This window comes from Ailuropoda melanoleuca, chromosome 5, assembly GCF_002007445.2.
Source record: "Ailuropoda melanoleuca isolate Jingjing chromosome 5, ASM200744v2, whole genome shotgun sequence".
NCBI lineage: Eukaryota > Metazoa > Chordata > Mammalia > Carnivora > Ursidae > Ailuropoda > Ailuropoda melanoleuca.
Window position 1 is genome coordinate 79,270,537 of NC_048222.1, and position 19,819 is coordinate 79,290,355.

At 38.5% G+C, this 19,819-nt stretch overlaps 1 protein-coding gene across 1 annotated transcript in view; it reads left to right on the top strand.

The window, feature by feature from the left end:
• ELP3 (elongator acetyltransferase complex subunit 3) overlaps positions 1–19,819 on the top strand; it is a 102,448-nt gene that overhangs the window by 68,664 nt on the left and 13,965 nt on the right. Inside the window, exons 11-14 of the mRNA XM_002914410.4 lie at positions 2,449–2,539; positions 4,883–4,948; positions 6,563–6,790; positions 7,972–8,053. Of these exons, the coding sequence (XP_002914456.1) occupies positions 2,449–2,539; positions 4,883–4,948; positions 6,563–6,790; positions 7,972–8,053 (467 nt within the window). The remainder of the gene's footprint in view (positions 1–2,448; positions 2,540–4,882; positions 4,949–6,562; positions 6,791–7,971; positions 8,054–19,819) is intronic.

Below are 19,819 nucleotides of genomic sequence, written 5' to 3' on the forward strand. Positions count from 1 at the left end.
GAGGTGCTGTCTAGCATTCCTAAGCACAAGAAAGCTGTAATGAGGGGAGCCTGGGTGGCTCAGTCGTTAAGCGTCTGCCTTTGGCTCAGGGCGGGATCCCAGAGTCCTGGGATCGAGCCCCATATCGGGCTCCTCTGCTGGGGGCCTGCTTCTTCCTCTCCCACTCCCCCTGCTTGTGTTCGCTCTCTCGCTGGCTCTCTCTCTCTCTCTCTCTGTTGAATACATAAATAAAATCTTAAAAAAAAAAAAGCTGTAATGAGCCTTCTGAAGAAAATAAATATTAGATGAGCTTCATTAAGGCATGAATTATACCGCTGCTAGCCACAAGTATTATGTTAATGAATCAGATATATGTTAAGTAAAGTGTCTTTACATGAAATAAACATAAAACAGGGTTCTGTATTGATCAGTTGAAGAAAATGTGACTAAGGCTCACAGAAACCTAACCCTGTATTCTCTGTAAGAGCAGTGTTTGAATAATTGTGACTACAGTGCCCATGGCACTTTATAGAATTTAAGTGCAGTGAATAACTAGAATCAAATGTATCTGTCCTATGATGGGTACTAACAGTGATTGCCACTGATTTTATCAGATTAATGTTATATATCGCAGGATTTTAATCTTTACCTTTAAGTCATGAAAGTACATGTATTTGTGAGTTATTTATAAAATGTCTCAGGGTAAATGGGGTGCCTGCGTGTCTCAGTTGGTTAAGCATCTGACTTCAGATCAGGTCATGATTTCAGGGTCCTGAGATCGAGCCCCAAAGCCCCACATCAGGCTCTGCACTGAGTGGGGTCTCCCACTCCCTCTGCCCCTCCCCCCACTCATGCACTCGCATGCGCTCTCTCTCTCTCTCTAAAATAAAACCTTAAAAAATGTTTCAGGGTATAAAAGGGCATTTAGAAGACTTGAACTTTGGCTTATATAAAATGAAACAGTAAAATATTTAGGACAGTATATTTGTGCATTCCTTGCTGAAATAAACCATTTTTTTTTAATTCACTAACCTTCATTTAGTTGCCTCTGATTACTAATTAATTTTTTTTTAAGATTATTTGTTTGAGAGAGAGAGAGTGTGTGAGGCGGCAGAGGGAGAGGGAGAGTCACAAGCAGACTGCTCGCTGAGCTCAGAGCCCCATGCAGGGCTCGATCTCACAACCCTGAGATCATGACCTGAGCTGATACCAAGAGACGGACACTTAACCAACTATACCACCCAGGCACCCATGCATCTAATTTAAAATGTATTTGATTTAAAGAAATTATAGTTCCAAAGATAGAAACTTTTTTTTTCACTAAAAACTGTAAGTAAACCATATATATTAACTAATCACTCTAAAATATATTCTTTAATATCACTCTCATTCTGAACTCCCTGGTGTGTCATTGTCTTAAAGAATTTTGACTTATCGTTGCTTTATGTAATGTCTAATGGAAACTCTACTGGCTTCCAGAGCCTAACAGATTCACTGTGTATAGCTTTTAATGCTAATTGATGGGCTTTTGATACTTTTGCGTGAGTGAGAAATAATCTTATTAGAATCGAAAGGGTGAATTAGCTAATTGTATATACTTAACATGAGTTGATTCAAGAGCAAATGAGAAGATATTTGGTATGTTCTTCAAATCTTTCTTCTAATGAACCAGATATTAGACAAAACAAATTGGGGACTTGTCTTTGAATAGGAAACAGATGTGCTAGGCATATTCTTCAGATTTTTTTTAACTTTTATCTTCAGATTTTTGTCTAGAAGAGGGTTTTGGGAGCTACTGAAATAGAGCTTATAACTTCAACTTTTGATTGAAATCTCCTTGATGCCTGGCACTTTATGCTGTATTAATGCCAGGGAATAAAATTTATCTCCTCTTAACTTTAGTCAAGCTGTTAATCTTCTAATGCAGAGTCACTTCTAATTTAGATTTCTAGGAAATGGGGAGGGGCGGGGGAGTATTCTTTGAGTCCAGTTGTTGGTTGAGCCAGGCTTTTGAGCTTCCTGGTTACTTATCATTCAGCAACTGTATGGGCAAGTGTTTATTATAAGCTATTAATAAAGCAGTGCATTAATAATAATTGTTATTTCTCCTCTTTAAACAAATTGGATTTTATTTAAAAAGACAGTTGTATTTCTTGTTTCTCTTAGTGCAAATATATGTCTTCAGCCAAAAATCATTACTGATGGTTCAGACATTTATTTTACACTTTGTAATCTTATAAAGTGATTTTCATCGGGTGTTTCTCACAAAAACCCTGAGTGGTAGGTGAAAATCATGATTTCATGGATGGGAAAACAGGGACAGAGAAGCCCTGAACCTTGCTTCCTGTTAAGAATATTCTGCTTTTCTGATCTGCTTTGTAGGTTTTTGTTTCCTTTTTGTAATATCCCTGCCTTACTACTGTGGAGAATGATTTATATTTTACAACAGCTAATGTCTTTCTTTTGCAGAGATATTCCAATGCCCTTAGTCAGTTCAGGAGTAGAGCATGGTAATTTGAGAGAGCTGGCATTTGCAAGAATGAAAGACCTTGGAATACAGGTAAGAGTTTGATCATAACTGTTGAGATCAAAGTAATCTGAAGCACAAAACATTTTGATACTAACTTTGATACATACTTACAGACACAAGTTTGGTCAAAAAGTTTCATATACTGAACGCATTGTTACTCCGCAACATGAACTGGAAACTAGGGGTTGCAAAGGCTGCATCTTATCCCTTGCACCCGTTTGCTTTCTTCTAAAAGAATGTAGGTTTGCTGATTTAAGGGTTGCTTTTTTACCTACTCAGATGCCAGCTATGTGTGCTCAGCTCTCTTTTTTAATTTTGAAGTACTTCTTTTTTTCTTTCTTTTGAAGTACTGGGTATTTGATTCTTGACTAGCCGTGATAGACGATACGAGCATACATTTGAAGAAACAAGGATCACATGTGTAAAATGATTACCAAACTGTGCGTTGCCCACATATTCCAATGTCGCGTGCCCCACTCCACCCCCATGTCTGTTCAGGTACTTACTTCTTTCACAGATATTTACTAAACATCTTTCTTCTGACCCTGAAAGTACAAAAGAGCCCAGGAATCTGCAACAGTCTCTGCAGGTGACTCTTAAATCACACTAAGGTTATGACATAAATTCACAGTGCCCTAGAAACCCTTTCTTATTGCTGCTAAAAGAGAAAATGCCGGGATTGGGGTCAAGGCCTGAGCATTGATTCCTGGGCTCTGCCTTGGAATTGTTTGTCCAATGTATAGTAGCAATTAGTAGCACCAAACAAGACTATGCCTATTCTTCCCAGTTTCCAGCTGTCCTTGTCTTCCAACCCCTCTCTTTTCTGAGAATACCATAACCAAAGTGACTGACCTGGCCTGGTTATCCTGATAATCTCATCGTCTGGCTGTCATCTTTAACCCAGTGTCCCTTTTAAACCTTGATAGCCTCTCTTAAACTGGGAAGACTGAAATTCAGTGATAGCCCAAAGACATCTGCTTCACATAGGCAATGTCTTTGCCAGAAAATAAGCACATACCTATGTCTGCTTTTTAAAAAGCATTCTCCATGTGCCTGGGTGGCACAGTAGGTTAGGCTTCTGATTCTTGATTTTGGCTTGGCCTGTGATCTCAAGGTTTTGGGATCGGGCCCTATGCCAGGCTTGTGCGCTGGGCATGGAGACTGCTTGGGATTCTCTTTCACTCTCTCCCTCTGCCCTTGCCGTGCCCCTAAAAGGTATTCTCTCATAGCCCCTCTCCAAAGGCGTGTAACTATGGCGTGTTCACATGCAAACCACTATATAGAACTGCTGTAGCTAAAAGACAACATCTAAATGTAATAGATTTGTAATTACAGAGACTTGTGATCCTTGTTTGCTACATCAGCAAAGCATTATCATCTTCAGCTGGTTCCTGGGACATGGAAATAGCTTTGTTTTTATAGAACTGAATAATGAGCTCTTATTTTTCTCATCAATTCTATACGTATATAACTACTTCATAAATATACTATCTTGGTAATATAGCTTGCATGACATCATCACATTTCCTAGCATGATCTTTTCTCACTGGTAGAAAATGTTAGAATCCGGATAATAATTTTACAATTTGTTCTGTAGGGGAAAATATACCATATAACAGAATACTTTAAGAATTTTGTAATTATAAATGTCAAGCTGTGTAATATGCACCCTGGGTTGTGGACTGGAAGTGAGAGTCGCGTCACATGAGCTTGGCCGTGTAGAGACCAGGCACTGTGTGCGTATCATCTGCGGGCAGCTCCGTGCCTCCTAGTGATACTCTTGTGACTACGGCTGAGACTTTTTTCCTTCCTTTTTTCCACCCTTCCTTCCTTCCCATCCTTTCTTCCACAATGCCCTTCTCTGAAAAGAAAACAAAAAACAAACAAAAAAAAAACCCACACCAGTCTTTCAGCATCCCTCTTTTTGACCTTTGTAAAATGATACGAACATGGTGATGCTAAAAATATTAACTGTCATAAAATGGTGAAGGTTTAAAAAAATTATGAATTTGCTTTTTATTCTTCTATATACATAGTTTTGGATTGTACTTTCAGGTATAGTTATGTCCCCTGGGTAAACCTATTTTCAGATTTTAGGACATATGTTATTTACTTTGAGTATTATATATTGATCTCAGAATTCTAAGCTTGTTTTTAAAACATTACTGTACTAACTTTATACTTTGTTTCCTTCCCCCATCCTCAGATTTATTAAAGATGGTTTTATTTTTAAATTTAGTTCTTTTTCTCTCATTGTAAATTATGTCCAAACTGAATTTTCAGCCCAGGGTTTGGTGGAAAGGTGTGAGTAAAAATTGAATTAGTTACCAGTTTTGTATTTGCCCCTCTCATCCACCTTTTTTTTTTTGTCAGTGTCGAGATGTAAGAACCAGAGAGGTTGGAATCCAAGAAATTCATCACAAAGTACGGCCCTACCAGGTTAGTTTCTTCATTTTATAGAGAGACTGGGTCCTGTTCATATATCTTTGGCAAGCCTGGACCCACGCTTTCTAACCAACAGGACTGATCCCTAGAAGTTAATAAGTAAACTAAGCAAAGACTAATTTGAGGATCAGATACGGATGTCAAGACAGAAAAGGCAAGTATGAGGGTGGGTGAATCGTAAAAGAACCAGGCTAGGAAAACCAAGTCTGAGCTTCATTCTGGATCAGCACAATCCACCAGAAGTTTCTGCAGGGTTAGAAATGTTCTATAATCTGCACCATCCAATATGGTGTCAGCCACCAGCCACATGTGATATGTGACTAGTAAGCACTTGAAAAGTGGCCAGTGCAGCTGAGGAACTGAGTTTTTAATTTTACTTACGTTTAATTAATTCAAATATAAATAGCCACATGCAGCTAGTGGCTACCTTCACGTAGAGCTGGATGTGATGTTTATTTCTGTGTGTACAGCTATTCTGCCCCATTGGTGGTAATCAAATGAGTAGATGGGACCTTATCCACAGGGTTCCACAAAACTTAAGCTTAATGCCCAAAGTATTCATGTCCGTAATGAGTTAACTCCTCTCCTATATACCTATAATGCCTAGCTGTGTGCCACATTTCCTGTGGGAAGTTAACTCTCTTGTGGAACCCCATTTGAGAAAGACCAGATGATACCTGCATTGATATTTTTAACATTTGGGACCTTGTGAGGAAAAAGTAGACCCAAACACAGTTAACCTTTTTTTCCAAATTCCTTTGCAATTAAGTTACTTAGCAAACATTAAGTTTGAGAAGAAACATAAGCATTAGTCTGAATTGTTCACCTCACTAAGGGTACAATCCACCCATTTTTGGAATGTGTCTGGGTGTGACCATGTCCACATATGTAGGTTTCTCTGTGCACATTGTTACATATTGCTTATGTAGATGCAAAGTTCAAGGGCCACTTGAACAATGAGTTGAAGAGTCAAAAGCCTATGTAGATTGCTCCCAAAAGAGCTTCCCCCAAAAGCTACTTTCCAGTGCTTGAATTTTCTTTGGTGTTTAAATCTTATAACTAACTAGGCATAATATTTTAAAGGGCTCATCCCTTTAAAGGAATACCATACTTTCTTAAAATCCCATCAAGGAACAAGTGACCAATAACACATTTTTCCCCCAAAAGCAGGTTTTAGTGAAAGAGATAAAGGCTAGACGTGAAACTGTTGAACTACCTGACTGTTCTGGGGCTCAGTGGTGCTCCCAGGAGCTACACATGTGATATAATGTATAATTTTACCTTAGAGACCCTTCATGGAGGATCAAAGATTGAATTACAGAGAAACATTTACTAAGTCAGATCGCGGCAAGAATCTCAAGGTTAATGAAGTTCAAATATGTTTTCCTTTTATAATATTCCATGAACAAGGCATGAACTCTTATTTAAAATCATTGATATGTGAGAGTAGACAAGTAAAAAGAAACATAATTCATGATTATTCATTTTTTATCCTTAATTGGATATATTAGCCTACATAAGTAAACACTTAAAACAATGAATTTTGTTCTCTAATTTAAAAAAATATTTTTCTCTAATTGAAATTTTTTTTTAATTTTTCTTAAACAGGTTGAATTGGTAAGGAGAGATTATGTTGCAAATGGTGGCTGGGAAACATTCTTATCTTATGAAGACCCAGATCAAGACATATTGATTGGCCTCCTGCGATTACGAAAGTGTTCAGAGGAAACCTTCCGATTTGAACTGGTTGGAGGTGTTTCCATAGTTCGAGAGCTGCATGTGTATGGAAGTGTAGTCCCTGTGAGCAGTCGAGATCCTACTAAATTTCAGCATCAGGTATCTTGTATTCCATTTCTTTTTGACTGTAATTAAGAAATTGCCCAGGGATGCCTGGGTGGCACAGTCAGTTAAGCATCTGACTTGATTTCGGCTCGGGTCATGATCTCAGGGTCGTGAGAATGAGCCCTGCATTGTGCTCTTTGCTGATCTTGGAGCCTGCTTGAGATTCTCGCTCTCCCTCTCTCCGCCCCCCCCGCTCACTCTCACAAGTGCATGCACTCTCTCTCTCTCTCAAAAATATATTAATAAGGAAGGAATGAAGGAAGGAGAAAAAAATTGCCCAAAGGAGGAAAAGTGAAAAAGAATGGGTTGGGCGGTACAGAGGAAGAGACAGTGAAAGAGGAAGTAGGACAAGTAAGACAAGTACAAAAACCGAGGAACTAATATTTTATGTTCAGGGTTGTTTTCTCTCCAAGTTGTACCCTTTTGGGTGTGAGAGGAAAAGGATTGAGAGAGAAATTTGAGACTCAGTCAAGTAGAATATATTATTAGATGGAACCAAATAAAATTGCTATTTTTGGAAGTCAGAAATTGTCAAATACCAGCAATTTCTTATGATTCAACTATGTATTATGAAATCAAAGCCAATGATAATGTAAAAGCACTTGTGAAATATTAAAGCTCTTCATAGATGCAAGCTGTATCTGATAGATAGTGAAATGCTATTCCACTCCCCACAAACAACCTAAATAAACAAATAACTCACTTTTTCAGATTTCCAGAAAATGGCTTAAAACCACTAATGGTGGATATAGCATAAACCCCAAACTTCGTGATTTAAGAATATTGCCTGGTTTCAAAAACCTTTTAGAAATTGGAGGGGTGACTGAGACAAGATTGGATGCCCCAGACTTCATCACCTGGAGATTGCCTAGAGCGTATTTAAAAAGAGACGGAAGTTGAGAGGGAATTGCCCCCTTCCTATGATGAGATTGCATCATCCACAGAATACCTTTTGATGGCTTTTATTGCAAAATTATTGCCTTTTTTACTAGTCTGCTATATTGTATTTTTGGTATAATTGAATGGTTTCTTTTTTCTTATCCCCATAATTTTTTTTGTTACTCTTATTTTAGCAGACTTTAGCAACTACTGAATATTAGCCTTTTTGTTTTGCAGACCCTTCTTAATGACTTCCTTCCTTCTTAATTCCCTAACCCCTCTTTTGCTCTTTCCAGGGATTTGGCATGCTGCTGATGGAGGAGGCAGAAAGAATAGCTAGAGAAGAACACGGATCTGGGAAAATAGCTGTTATATCAGGTAACTAGAGGAAGACAGAGTTGATGATTCAGTCGCATTTTTAACTTGGTATCACAATTAAAATGATCTCAGGCCTCTCTTGCCCCTATTTATGATTATTCACAATTGGGCAGAGTATAATAGTGAAAGACCTGTGGTCAAACACAGAATTCCTGCAAACAGTTTGGTGGCATAATCTCAGAAGCATCCATTTCTGAGTGGCAAGACCAGTAATCTGGATCCTGTCTTCCTTGCTGTCTGTCACACCAGTCCTCTGTCTAGCCCACTAGTTACGGTCATTTCTTCTCTTACACTTTGTGCCCAGTTACTCTGTCTGAGAAAATGAAATTTGGTGGTAAGGATCCAAGAAAAAGTAAACCAATGTGGCCATTATCAATATTGTTGTTCAGAAACTGAAAATGGAACCTAAGGTGCCAGTATGAGATGTTTCAAGGTAGAGTTCTTTGCTCCTTAAATATTGTCCTCAGTGACTTTGCTTCTGGGAAACAGCTTTCCCCTGTTTGGAAGTTTCCCCATACTTTGTCTTGGACATCAGGTAATTGGGGAAGTGGGCATAAAAAGGAAATTCTAGTATGAATGGAGCAAAAATAACATATATACCCTTTCACTCCTACACTTTAGTACTATATCCTTACAAAAAGTGCTCTTCCCAATCAGAAGCTAACATGGGAGAAAGCTATGATCAGAACATTGGTTGTTTTTCCTCCAGCATTTGTTTTCCCATTAGAAAACATTCTCTCTTAAAGGCAGATTATTTTCTTTTAAGATCTTTTAAATAATCTTTTCTGAAAATGAAAGTTGAAATATATTTTTTTAAATCAATAAGTTGTTGCTAATCAATAAATCAATACCCTTGCCTAGGTATTAACAATTATAATTATGAAAATGTAATGACCCAGGCTCACTTAATCATTTAGTCTGGCTGTGGTTTTTGGTATAATCCAGACAGATTAGTAAAACATTTCTTAACATGGCTAGCTTTTTATATATTTTCCTCTGTTATCTTTAATTTCGCTAAAGAAGAGGGAACTAAATGAGGCTCACCTGATTGATACTGATATTTGTAATGAAAAAATGTTTACCTCTCAACTGTTTAACCTGTGGTTGTTCAGAAGTCAACCTTTCCTGGTACCAGGAAAGGGCCAGCCTGACTCAGGACTCCTTCTACACACAACTGTGGAGGGTTGAGAGCCCCTGAAATTTCAGTGGTGCCTTTTGCCTAGAGCACTGCCAGTGTTTTCAGCACAGTACTTCTCAAGTCTTAAATGTGCCCATGCTTCACCTGGACATCTTGTTAGAATGTAGGCTGGTGATGGGTATTAAGGAGGGCACATATTGCATGGTGCACTGGGTGTTATACTCAAGTAATGAATCATGGAACTTTACATCAAAAACTAGGGATGTACTGTATGGTGACTAACATAATATAATGAAAAAATATTATTTAAAAAAAAAAAGAATGTAAATTCCGACTCATTTAGTCTGGGATGGGGCTTGAGCGTCGTATTTCTAACCAGCTCTGTGATACTTATGCCTATTGTTTCTTCAGACCACACTTTGAGTAGCAAGTTTTTCATATTCTCTTCCAAATCATTAAGGTCAAGATAGTCTGTGGCCCTGGCAGTGCCTGTGCTCCCACCGTCTGCTGTGCAATCACATGGTTTTCTGGTATCTGTGGGAACATCATCAATTTTAAAACTGAAGAGCATTGGTATTCTATCACTTCTCCACATTATTTCATTAGCCTTCATAATATCTATCTCTTTTAGAAGTGTTACATGCACAGAGGGCCCTTGACTTGCCTGAGGCTCTATTCAGTTGCCCATAAGAGCTGAGGCTCTTACTGTTTTTTATGAGCAGGGTGTCTTTCTAAGTGGAAATCAGCATCTGTTCTCTTTCTGGCTTTTTATCATAATCTAAATAATAGCTCAATTTCAGATCATCTGCCTGTAGAATTTTTAAAATAGTAAGAGACTTCCTAAAATAGGGAAGAACCTTTCTCCTTATCAGCAGTACAGTAGGACCACTAGATTTCTGTATAGGGGGTTTCTTTTGGCCAGTTTCTGTAGAAGCAGTCCTGGATTGTCTTTTTGAACCAAAGTGAGTTCTGTAGGAGGAAGGAAGCATTACTTCCTGTTACTCTAGTCTATAAGCAGGACCATTGCTTTCTGTTGAGGAAATCACATAGGGCCTTGACTTTCTCTTTGACTCAACATCTGATCACCTTTCAAATGAAAAAGCCAAGAACATTTGCTCTTTCTATGATGCATTTTATTTCTCTAATTTAGAAATATATTACTGTTCCAGTTAAGTTTCTGAATCAGACACCTGAGATGTCCATTATGCAGAACTTTGAGTAGTGCAGATTTAATGTATTATTATCATGTCTTTTATGTTGCTTTTGTCCATGTTTGTTCATTTTTTACTTTGAGTATAGTGGGTGTGGGTGTGTGTGTGTGTATGTGTGTGTGTGTGTATTTTAATTCGTTTTTTTAAAAAGTCAAACAGTTGTTCTCCATAAATGGATCCTTGGAATGAAAAACTCTGCGATCTCAGGGGTGTTTGTGCAAACTGTGCATACTCACAGTGCGTCATTAGACGGGCTGTATAGGAGGAGACACGTGGCGGGGAGAGGGTTTGGATTCCATTCCCGTGTTGACAGTAGCACTCCTTGTGATCTTGGATAATTTCACTTGATCTCCATGGACCTTTCTTTCCTTACTAAAAACAACTGAGGTAGGTTATCTGTCACAGTTCTAGAGTCTAGAACTCTGCGCCTCAGTGTCTTCATCTCTTTTAGGGCTCAGAGTAACCAATTATGTTTTACTGATTACATCTTAAGTAGATTCTTTTCTGAAACCATGTTAGGAAACCCTTCAACTTCATTAGTTATTGAGTTCTGCCTCCTTGTACATTGGGTATTTGATGATAAAAATTATATAGTTTCGCATAGGTAGGTTATCCTGTCCATGATTTGTGGATGCATATTGACTTCAGTCACAATTTGGTGATACTTTGTGACCTAAGTGTCCTGTGTTTTTTTCTGACCTTGTCCTTGATTTGTAAATCCATCCTTGTTCTGGTCTGTTGGTTTTGGTACACACTGGTGGCCTAGATATTCTGTCCTGGCATAACTAGTAGCTTGAGCAAGGGAGAGACAGGTCATTTATCATTCTGGTTACTGTGACTGTAAGAGTAATGCACTTATGTAGAGGGTTTTTTTAATTACATTCGGATTCATTATGACTTCCCCTCAACTTGCCAGCAGATTTTTGTTACTTGGATTTATAATCTTTGATTCTGCCTCTAGACAGTATGATTAACTGCACAGTAGATCTGATTTGAAACACTAGTCAGAAAGACTCCATGTGTTCTATTTTTCCCTATTAAAAACTAATTGGTTTTTATCTCTGTTACCTCAATAGATTTTATTTCTAGAGGGTATATACTGAATATTTTACAGCTGATTGATCCTTTTTTTAAAAAAGATTAACTTTATAGCTTACATGAGAAAATTGAAAATTTTCTTGTTTATTGGAGTCAAATGAAGCACTTTCTTAGACTTTTAAGATTATTCATCCTGTTTTTTTAAGTCTGTATCTTTGTCTTAGTAAACTGTGTTTTAAAGTTAACCGTCAACTCTAAATGTGAAAATTGAAGCAAAAATGAAACGTTTGGCTTCACCAACATCAAAATTACCAAGCGTGTTGAAGGCCTCCTGAGTTCCAGGACCCAGTGCTGAGAGGCCAGGGAGTACAAGAAGCTGCCCTGTCGCTGAGGAGTGTTGCTGTCGGGCTGCACGCCTGCCTCAGTCTTTACCCCACAAATTATCCGTAACTGCAGAGGAAGATAAATTTTTCTCTCTACTTACATCTCAACTCATGATTAATTGCCTCGGAATAAGAAAGTAATCTTTTTCTACATACAAAAATGGGTAAATCGATAGGATAAGAGCAACCAGTTTACAAAATAATGTGTAGGCAGTTAATTACTGCTAAATATCCAAGCAATTAATTAGTCCCCGTTACATCCAAGTGCTTTAGTGTCTCTCCCCAACTTACTCATGTAGCTTCTATCAACATACATCTGCTTAAGATTAACAAATCGTATCAACTTAAAAGCAATGATGTTTTTGTGGGTGATGAACATTCTTTCTGTCAAGGTGAAGCAGTTTTTTCTTTCCCTGTCGTATGGTGTAAAGTGCAGGTGATCATACCATAGAACCTAACTACAACATTTGAAATGCCATCACTAATAATCACCATGGAAACCGGAGATCTCTGATGTTACACTGCCCGTACCATTTCCAAAAGGGCAAATATAACTATTGATAGCTACTGTTTAAAAAGCCACTTAATACCCCTGACAGAATGATTTTTTTTCTTTTGGCAATTTTGGCTAGGTATCAGATCCAATCATGTTACTGTTTCTGTTTGCCAAGCTAATTGCTATGCATCAAGACGAACAGCTATTCCCCAAGCTCCCCCTAGTACCTTCGTCATAAGCGGTATTCTATTTATGTTCTTTCAAGTAGAAAATTAATATGGCCATTGGCCAAGAATTGTACAAGGCTGATAGATCACACAGTGGTGGTGAGACATGAGGAAAATGTCCGAATGGTTGATGACAGAAATCACTGAAGTCAGAGATTGTTAGCCATTTTGTTTAAACCCATTAAACAGGCACAGAAGAGGGAAGGGAAGAAGGTAAATATACAGGGTGAGTAAACCTTAAGCCTTAAACATAGAGTGAGTATGGGGCGCCTGGGTGGCACAGTGGTTAAGCGTCTGCCTTCGGCTCAGGGCGTGATCCTGGCGTTATAGGATCGAGCCCCACATCAGGCTCCTCTGCTATGAGCCTGCTTCTTCCCTCTCCCACTCCCTGCTTGTGTTCCCTCTCTCGCTGGCTTTCTCTATCTCTGTCAAATAAATAAATAAAATCTTTAAAAAAAAAAAAACAACATAGAGTGAGTAAACAAGTCCCTGTGGAGATGAGATCATTCTAAATCATGATGCTCAGAATATGATTCTAAGGCTACATCTATAGTTCCAACCAGTGAAAAAAACATCAACATGCCTGTACCTTATATGGTTTCCCAGGACCGAAATTTATGGTCTGGTACCTCAGAGCCAGTGTTTAGTGATATGTGGGCAGAAAATAACAGTCGTTTGGTTTCATTAAACTACAGATGGCTTAGATTTACTTATTGGACCCCAGAAACCTCACCTGTATTCCAGGCTGCAACCCTTTCTCCCTTAATTTAAGGTGAGTGTAGTTTTATTCTTTGCATGATAATCTAGGTGGAAAGAAGTGTGCATTTGTAACTAGATCTGTCTGGTAATGGACTCATAATCCTTACCGAAATGCCTAGGAAAGCTTTTCCTCGTGTTGGCTTATCTGTTTGCTGATGGACACAGGAAGCCTGCCAAAGAAAGGCAAACAGGTCTGTGCTGCACATGCGCGTGTGCATAGCACTTCTCAGAAAGGAAGGGAAGAGATGGTGTGCTCTTTTTTCCTGTCTCATCCCTTTACATAATTTCTCTTTTAATAAATTACCCCCTAATTAAATGCACATTGTTAGGGTTCTGTATATTCCTCTGCTTCTCACACCTCAGTATTCTAACAGTTATACATCCTTCTTTTTTTTTTTTGGTTCATGTTCCCACAGGATTTTATCATGGTGGTGGCTAATATCTTTCTTTTTAAAGACAATAGATACAACATAAAATACTGCTTTGCTACCAGGATTTTCTTAATTTTAGCATCATTATTAATCAGACTAGCATTGATGATGCTAGATAAGAAATTAGCTAAGTGCTTGCTAATTGGTGTCTGTATTGCCACTGGACTGTGGAGACATTGTTGCCCAGCTCCTCTCAGGACTCTTTATTCCCTGACTTGACATTTACTCATTTGTAGATGAATCAGGTACCAGATTGTAGTACTTTGCATATCGAGTGCATTATACTCATCCCTCCCTTGGTATCTCATGACTGTTTAATTAAGGCACGTTTTTCAAGTGTTCCTGAATAAGCCACTAGTGAGTTTCCACTGTTTGGATCTCGCCAGCAGCTGGATTTATGGTGAGGTTTCTTAGGCCGGAGCTAGTGATCCGGGTGGGTAGTAGCTTGTTGGCCTTTGAGGGACAGCATCTGGCAAGTGCTGTTGCTCTTCCCAGGTCCTTGCTAGTGAGTCGCCTTGTGTCTCAGAAATAGGCACATGAGCGTCCCAGAGGACAGCCTTGCTAATGTCGACACACATTTGTTGCTTTTTCTCCCCATTCTTGTTCCTCTTAGTTTTTGGATATTGGGAGTTACGACTGTGCGCTTCTGCTTGGGAAGAGGAATAGTGTTATGTCACGTGGCTCCTAATAATATTCCCGTGAGGTCTGGAAGCTTGACTGCCTTTATTGTAAAGTTAGACACTTCACAGACTTTTTTCTGAGGCAGGAAACCTTCTCCAAAGTGGTCTAGTCTAGACTACTCATCATCTGCTGTCTGTCACAAAGTCTGTTTTTAGTTTGTTGCAATGTTAACTCTTTATCAATGTAACTTTCATATGATTAGTTCTGTTCTTTTCTGTGAATATTTGACATTGCTATAATCTATTCGATTTGGTAAAACTTTCCTCTTTTAGATTAGAGGCAAGGATTTGGCAGATTCTTCCCCTTCGGGTGAGCAGATCACTAGTGCTAGAAAACATTGATGCTGCTTTCCTTAGCAACTAAGATGCTGCTTTTATGGAGTCTTTTAGTTTAAGTATTTCTAATTCCAACAGCACATAACACAGGGAATTTTTTATTCTTTGGTCAGCCTGGCTTAAACTGTTGTCTCTGACTAATAGCTCACATTTCCAAGACATTAACTGGTAGATTTAGGGTTTTAGATAGTGGTGGTGGGATATGTTTCTTTATCCCCTCCTCCCATCCTCTCCCTCTCTGAGCATCCAGTTGTCCAGTTTGTCCACTATTTATGAATGAATCACTGATGTTTGGTATACCAGTCCAGAAGCCCCAGATCTAGACCCTGTGTGCTCTGTTACCTCTTATTGCAAATCCTGCTAATTAGTGATTGTTTGGTTATTTCTTGTTGTGTAACACACCACACCAAGATTTGGTAGCTTAATAGAACAACGATTTTATTTTCTTAGTGATTCTGTGGGTCAGAAATTCAGCAGGGCATAGAAGGGATGGCTCATTTCTGTTTCGTGATGTCTACAGCCTTAGCTGGGGGGGGGGGGGCTTAAATGGCTGTCAGCTGACTAGGTTGGCTTGTCTGGAGTCTCAGTTCTGGCCAGTAGCAGGTGCTCAGTTCATACTGTCGACATGAGCACCTTGGTTCTTTTCCAGATGACTTGCACATCTCATAGCGTGCAAGGCTGGGCTCTAAGAGGAAGGGAACAAAGATTTGGGCTTAGAAGTCCTGGCACATCTTATATTCATTATCTGTTTCTGTGTAATAAATAACCACAAAACTTAGTGGCTGAAAACAACAAGCAGTTATTGCACAGTTTCTGTAGGTCAGAAATCTAAAAGTGACTTAGCTGGGTACCTCTTTGTCTCACATTATCTCATAAAGCTGCAGTTAAGGTATCAGCTGGGGATGTAATCATTCAGGACTCAACTGAGGTTGAAAGATCCACAGCCAGGTTTACCGTGTGGTTTTGGCAGGCTTCAGTTCCTCACAGGCTGTTGGTCGTAGGGCCACAGTTCCTCACCATGCCACATAGGCCTCTCTGTAGGGCTGTTCACATGTCAGCTTGCTTCCCCCAGTAGAGTGATCACAGAGACAGAGAACCCCTTGAGATGGAAGCCACAGCCCTTGTACCTAGTCTTAGAAGAGAGTCAAGTCCACCCCACCCCAAAGGGGAAGGGATTATGCAAGACTGAATATCAGTAGATAGTGACCTTTGGGAGTCATCTGAGAGACTGCCTACCACAATGTGACTTAGGCCCCATACTGTTGATTACCAGCATCATTGGGCCAACCCAGATTTAAAGGGAGAGGAAATACATCCACTTTTAAAGAGATGATCTGGTGACAGCTATTTTTGCCTCCTAAGTTAAATACGTTTTCAGTAACTTGAGATTAACAGGCATACAGTTAGTCAAGGGTTCTTGTCCCAAACCCAATATCAGATTTTCATAGAGCCAGTAATGGCAGCACAATTATACCTAACACTGTCCTAAGCAGGCTTTGGCAGGCCCCCACAAGTAGCCCCTGCATCTGACCTCTTGTCTGCCATCTCTCTTCCATGAGGACATTTCTCTATTTCCCTTTACAAGTATGTCTAAATACTATCTGATCCTTTAGATCTATGATATTGGCCATTTATATCTTTCTTCTAGGTTATGGAATATAGAAGAGTATCTTTAGGCTGAGGGTACCTGGTTTCTCTTTAGAGATATCTTACTCTTATCTGCATCCCTTTCCCCCACAAACACCTGAAAATAGTTAATGAAACTTAAAGCCTTTTTTTTTATTTTGAGGAAGTAGTAAATTATTTATGACCAAAAATTTACCATTATAACCATTTTTAAATATACAGTTCAGTGGTTTTAGTTACAGTCATAATGTTGTACAACCATCACCCCTATTTCCAAACATTTTCATCACCCCAAGCAGAAACTCTGTACTCATTAATACTCCTAATTCTCCCATCTCCCCAGCCCCTAATAACCTCTAATCTACTTTTTGTCTCTGTAAAGTAGAATCATACAGTATGTGGCCTTTTGTCTCTGGTTTATTTCACTTAGCATAATGTCCTCAAGGTTCATCCATACTATATACATTAAAGGATTTTGCTTCCTTTATTAAGACTGAATAATATTCCATATGTGTATGGTGTGTGTGTGTGTGTGTGTGTGTGTGTGTGTGTGTGTGTGTGTACACGTATATTCATATACGTTTGGGTTGTTTCTGTCTTTTGGCTATTGTGAATAATGGTACTATGACATTGGTGTACAAATATCTACTCGAGTCCCTGCTTTCAGTTCCTTTGTGTAAATACTCAGAAGTAGAGTTGCTGAATCAAACAATAATTCTTTCTAACTTTTTCAGGAATTTCCAAACTTTTCTACAATGGCTTCATCGTTCATTTTACATTCCTATCAGCAGTGCATTAGAGTTCTGATTTTTCCACATCCTCGCCAACAGTTGTTATTTTCCTTTTTTTTTTTTTTAAATAACCATCCTAGTAGGTGTGGAGTGATGTTTTATTGTGGTTTTAACTTTGATTTCCTTAATGACCAATGATGTTGAACATCTTTTTTGTGCTTACATGTCATTTGTGTATCTTCTTCAGAAAAACATCTATTCACATCCTTTGTTCATTATTTAATTGGGTTATCTTTCTGTTGAATTCTAGGAATTCTTCATATTTTCTGGATACTGTTTTAAGATCTGTGGTTTACAAGTATTTTCTTCCATATACATTCATAAAGGTTAGGGATCTGTAGTTTTCTTTGTACTGCGTTTGTCTGGCTTCATTATCAAGGTATTGCTAGGCTCATAGGCTGAGTTAGGAAGTGTCTCTCCTTTTCAGTTTTTTGGAAGTGTTTGAGGATTGTGTTAATTCTGTAAACATTTAATAGAAATCACCAGTAAACCCATCTAGTCCTCGGTTTTTCTTTGTTTGGAGTTTTTGATTACTGTTTCAATCCCCTGACTTGTTATAGGACTATATAGACCTTCTATTTCTTCTTGAGTTAGTCTTTGCAGTTCGTGTTTCTAGGAATTTGTCCATTTTAACTAGGTTATCCAATATGTTGGTGTACACACACATCCATATTGTTCATAGTATTCTTATAATTTTTATTTCTGTAAAGTCAGTAATGTCTCCTCTTTCATCTCTGATTTTAGTGATTTCAGTCTTTTTTTCTTTATACTTTTTTTCATACTTTGTAAGATTTCAGTCTTTAAATTTATTAAGATTTGTTTTATGGGGCACCTGGGTGGCTCAGTTGTTAAGCGTCTGCCTTCGGCTCAGGGCGTGATCCCAGGGTCCTGGGATCGAGCCCCATGTCAGGATCCTCCGCTGGGAGCCTGCTTCTTCCTCTCCCACTCCCCCTGCTTGTGTTCCCTCTCTCTCTGGCTGTCTCTCTCTCTCTGTCAAATGAATAAATAAAAAATCTTTAAAAAAAAAAAAAAGATTTGTTTTATGACCTGATATATGATCTAAGTTGGAGAACGCTCCATGTCCATTGTGGAAAATATATATTCTGCTGTTGTTGCGTGATGTGTTATGTATATGTCTAATTGGTTTAAAGGGTTTTTCAAGTCCTCTGTTTCCTTATTGATCTTCTGTCTTATTTTTCAAGAAATTTTTGAAAATGTGTATTGAAGTCTCAATTTCTTAATGTAGACCTATTTATTTCTCCCTTTAGTTCTGTCCATTTTTGCTTCATGTGTTTTGGGGCTCTATTGTTAGGTGTAAATATGTTTATAATTGTTAAACCTTGATGAATTGAACCTTTTATCAATATATAACATCCTTCTTCATCTCCTGTAAATTTTTTTTGACTTAAAATATCTTTGATAGTATATCCACCCCAGCTCTCTTTTGGTTACTGCTTATTTTCTTAGTGATTACTTGAGGGATTACAATTAACATCTTAAACTTCCAACAACTTAGTTTGAATAATACGAATTTAGTTTTAATAGTATGCACTTTGCTCCTATACATTTCTGTCTCTGTTTTGCCTTGTTACTGTCATAAATTACATCTTTATACCTGTAAGTCTCTTAACAAATTCATAATCATTGTTTTATGAATTTGTTTTTTAAATTATATAGGGGAAAAAAGGAGTTACAAACCAGTACTATAATACTGGCTTTTGTATTTACTTGTGTAGTTAACCTTCAGTAGTGTTCGTTCATTCACTTTTTGTTCTCCTTCCTTCCTTCCTTCGTTCTCCTTCCTTCCTTCCTCCCTTCCTCCCTTCCTTCCTCCCTCCCTCCCTTCCTCCCTTCCTCCCTCCCTTCCTCCCTTCCTCCCTTCTTCCCTTCCTCCCTTCCTCCCTTCCTCCCTTCCTCCCTTCCTTCCTTCCTTCCTTCCTCCCTCCCTCCCTCCCTCCCTCCCTTCCTTCCTTCCTTCCTTCCTTCCTTCCTTCCTTCCTTCCTTCCTTCCTTTTTCAGTTACTCTCTAATGTCCTTTTGTTTTAGCCTGAAGGATTCTTGTAGGGTAGGTCTGGTGGTAACAAACTTTCTTAGCTTTGGTTTATTTGGGAATACCTTAATTTCTTCTTTATCCATGAGAGATAATTTTGCTATATGTAAAATTCTTAGTTGACAGGTTTGTTTTTTGCTTTCAGCACTTGAAATGTGTCAGCCCATGCCTTCTGACCTCCATGGTTTCTGAGATTAGCTGTTGATATTATTGAGGCTCCCTTGTATATGATGAGTCACTCCTCACTGCTCTCAAGATTCTTTGGCTTTTGATGATTTGGCTATAATGTACCTCAATGTGGATCTTTTTGAGTTTATCCTGCTTGGAACTTGTTGAGCTTCTTAGAAGTGTAGTTTCATGTCTTTCATCAAATTTGGGAAATTTTGGCCATTATTTCCTTAAATATTTTTTTTCTACCCTTTATCTGTCTCATCTCCCTCTGAGACTTCTGTGATGTGTATGTTGGTATGCTTCATGGTGATTCACAGGTCTCTTGGGTTCCTTATTCTTTTTCTTTCTGCTCCTTAGACTGGATAAATTCAGTGACATTATCTTTAAGTTCACTGATTCTATTTTCTGTCTGCTCAAATCTGCAGTTGA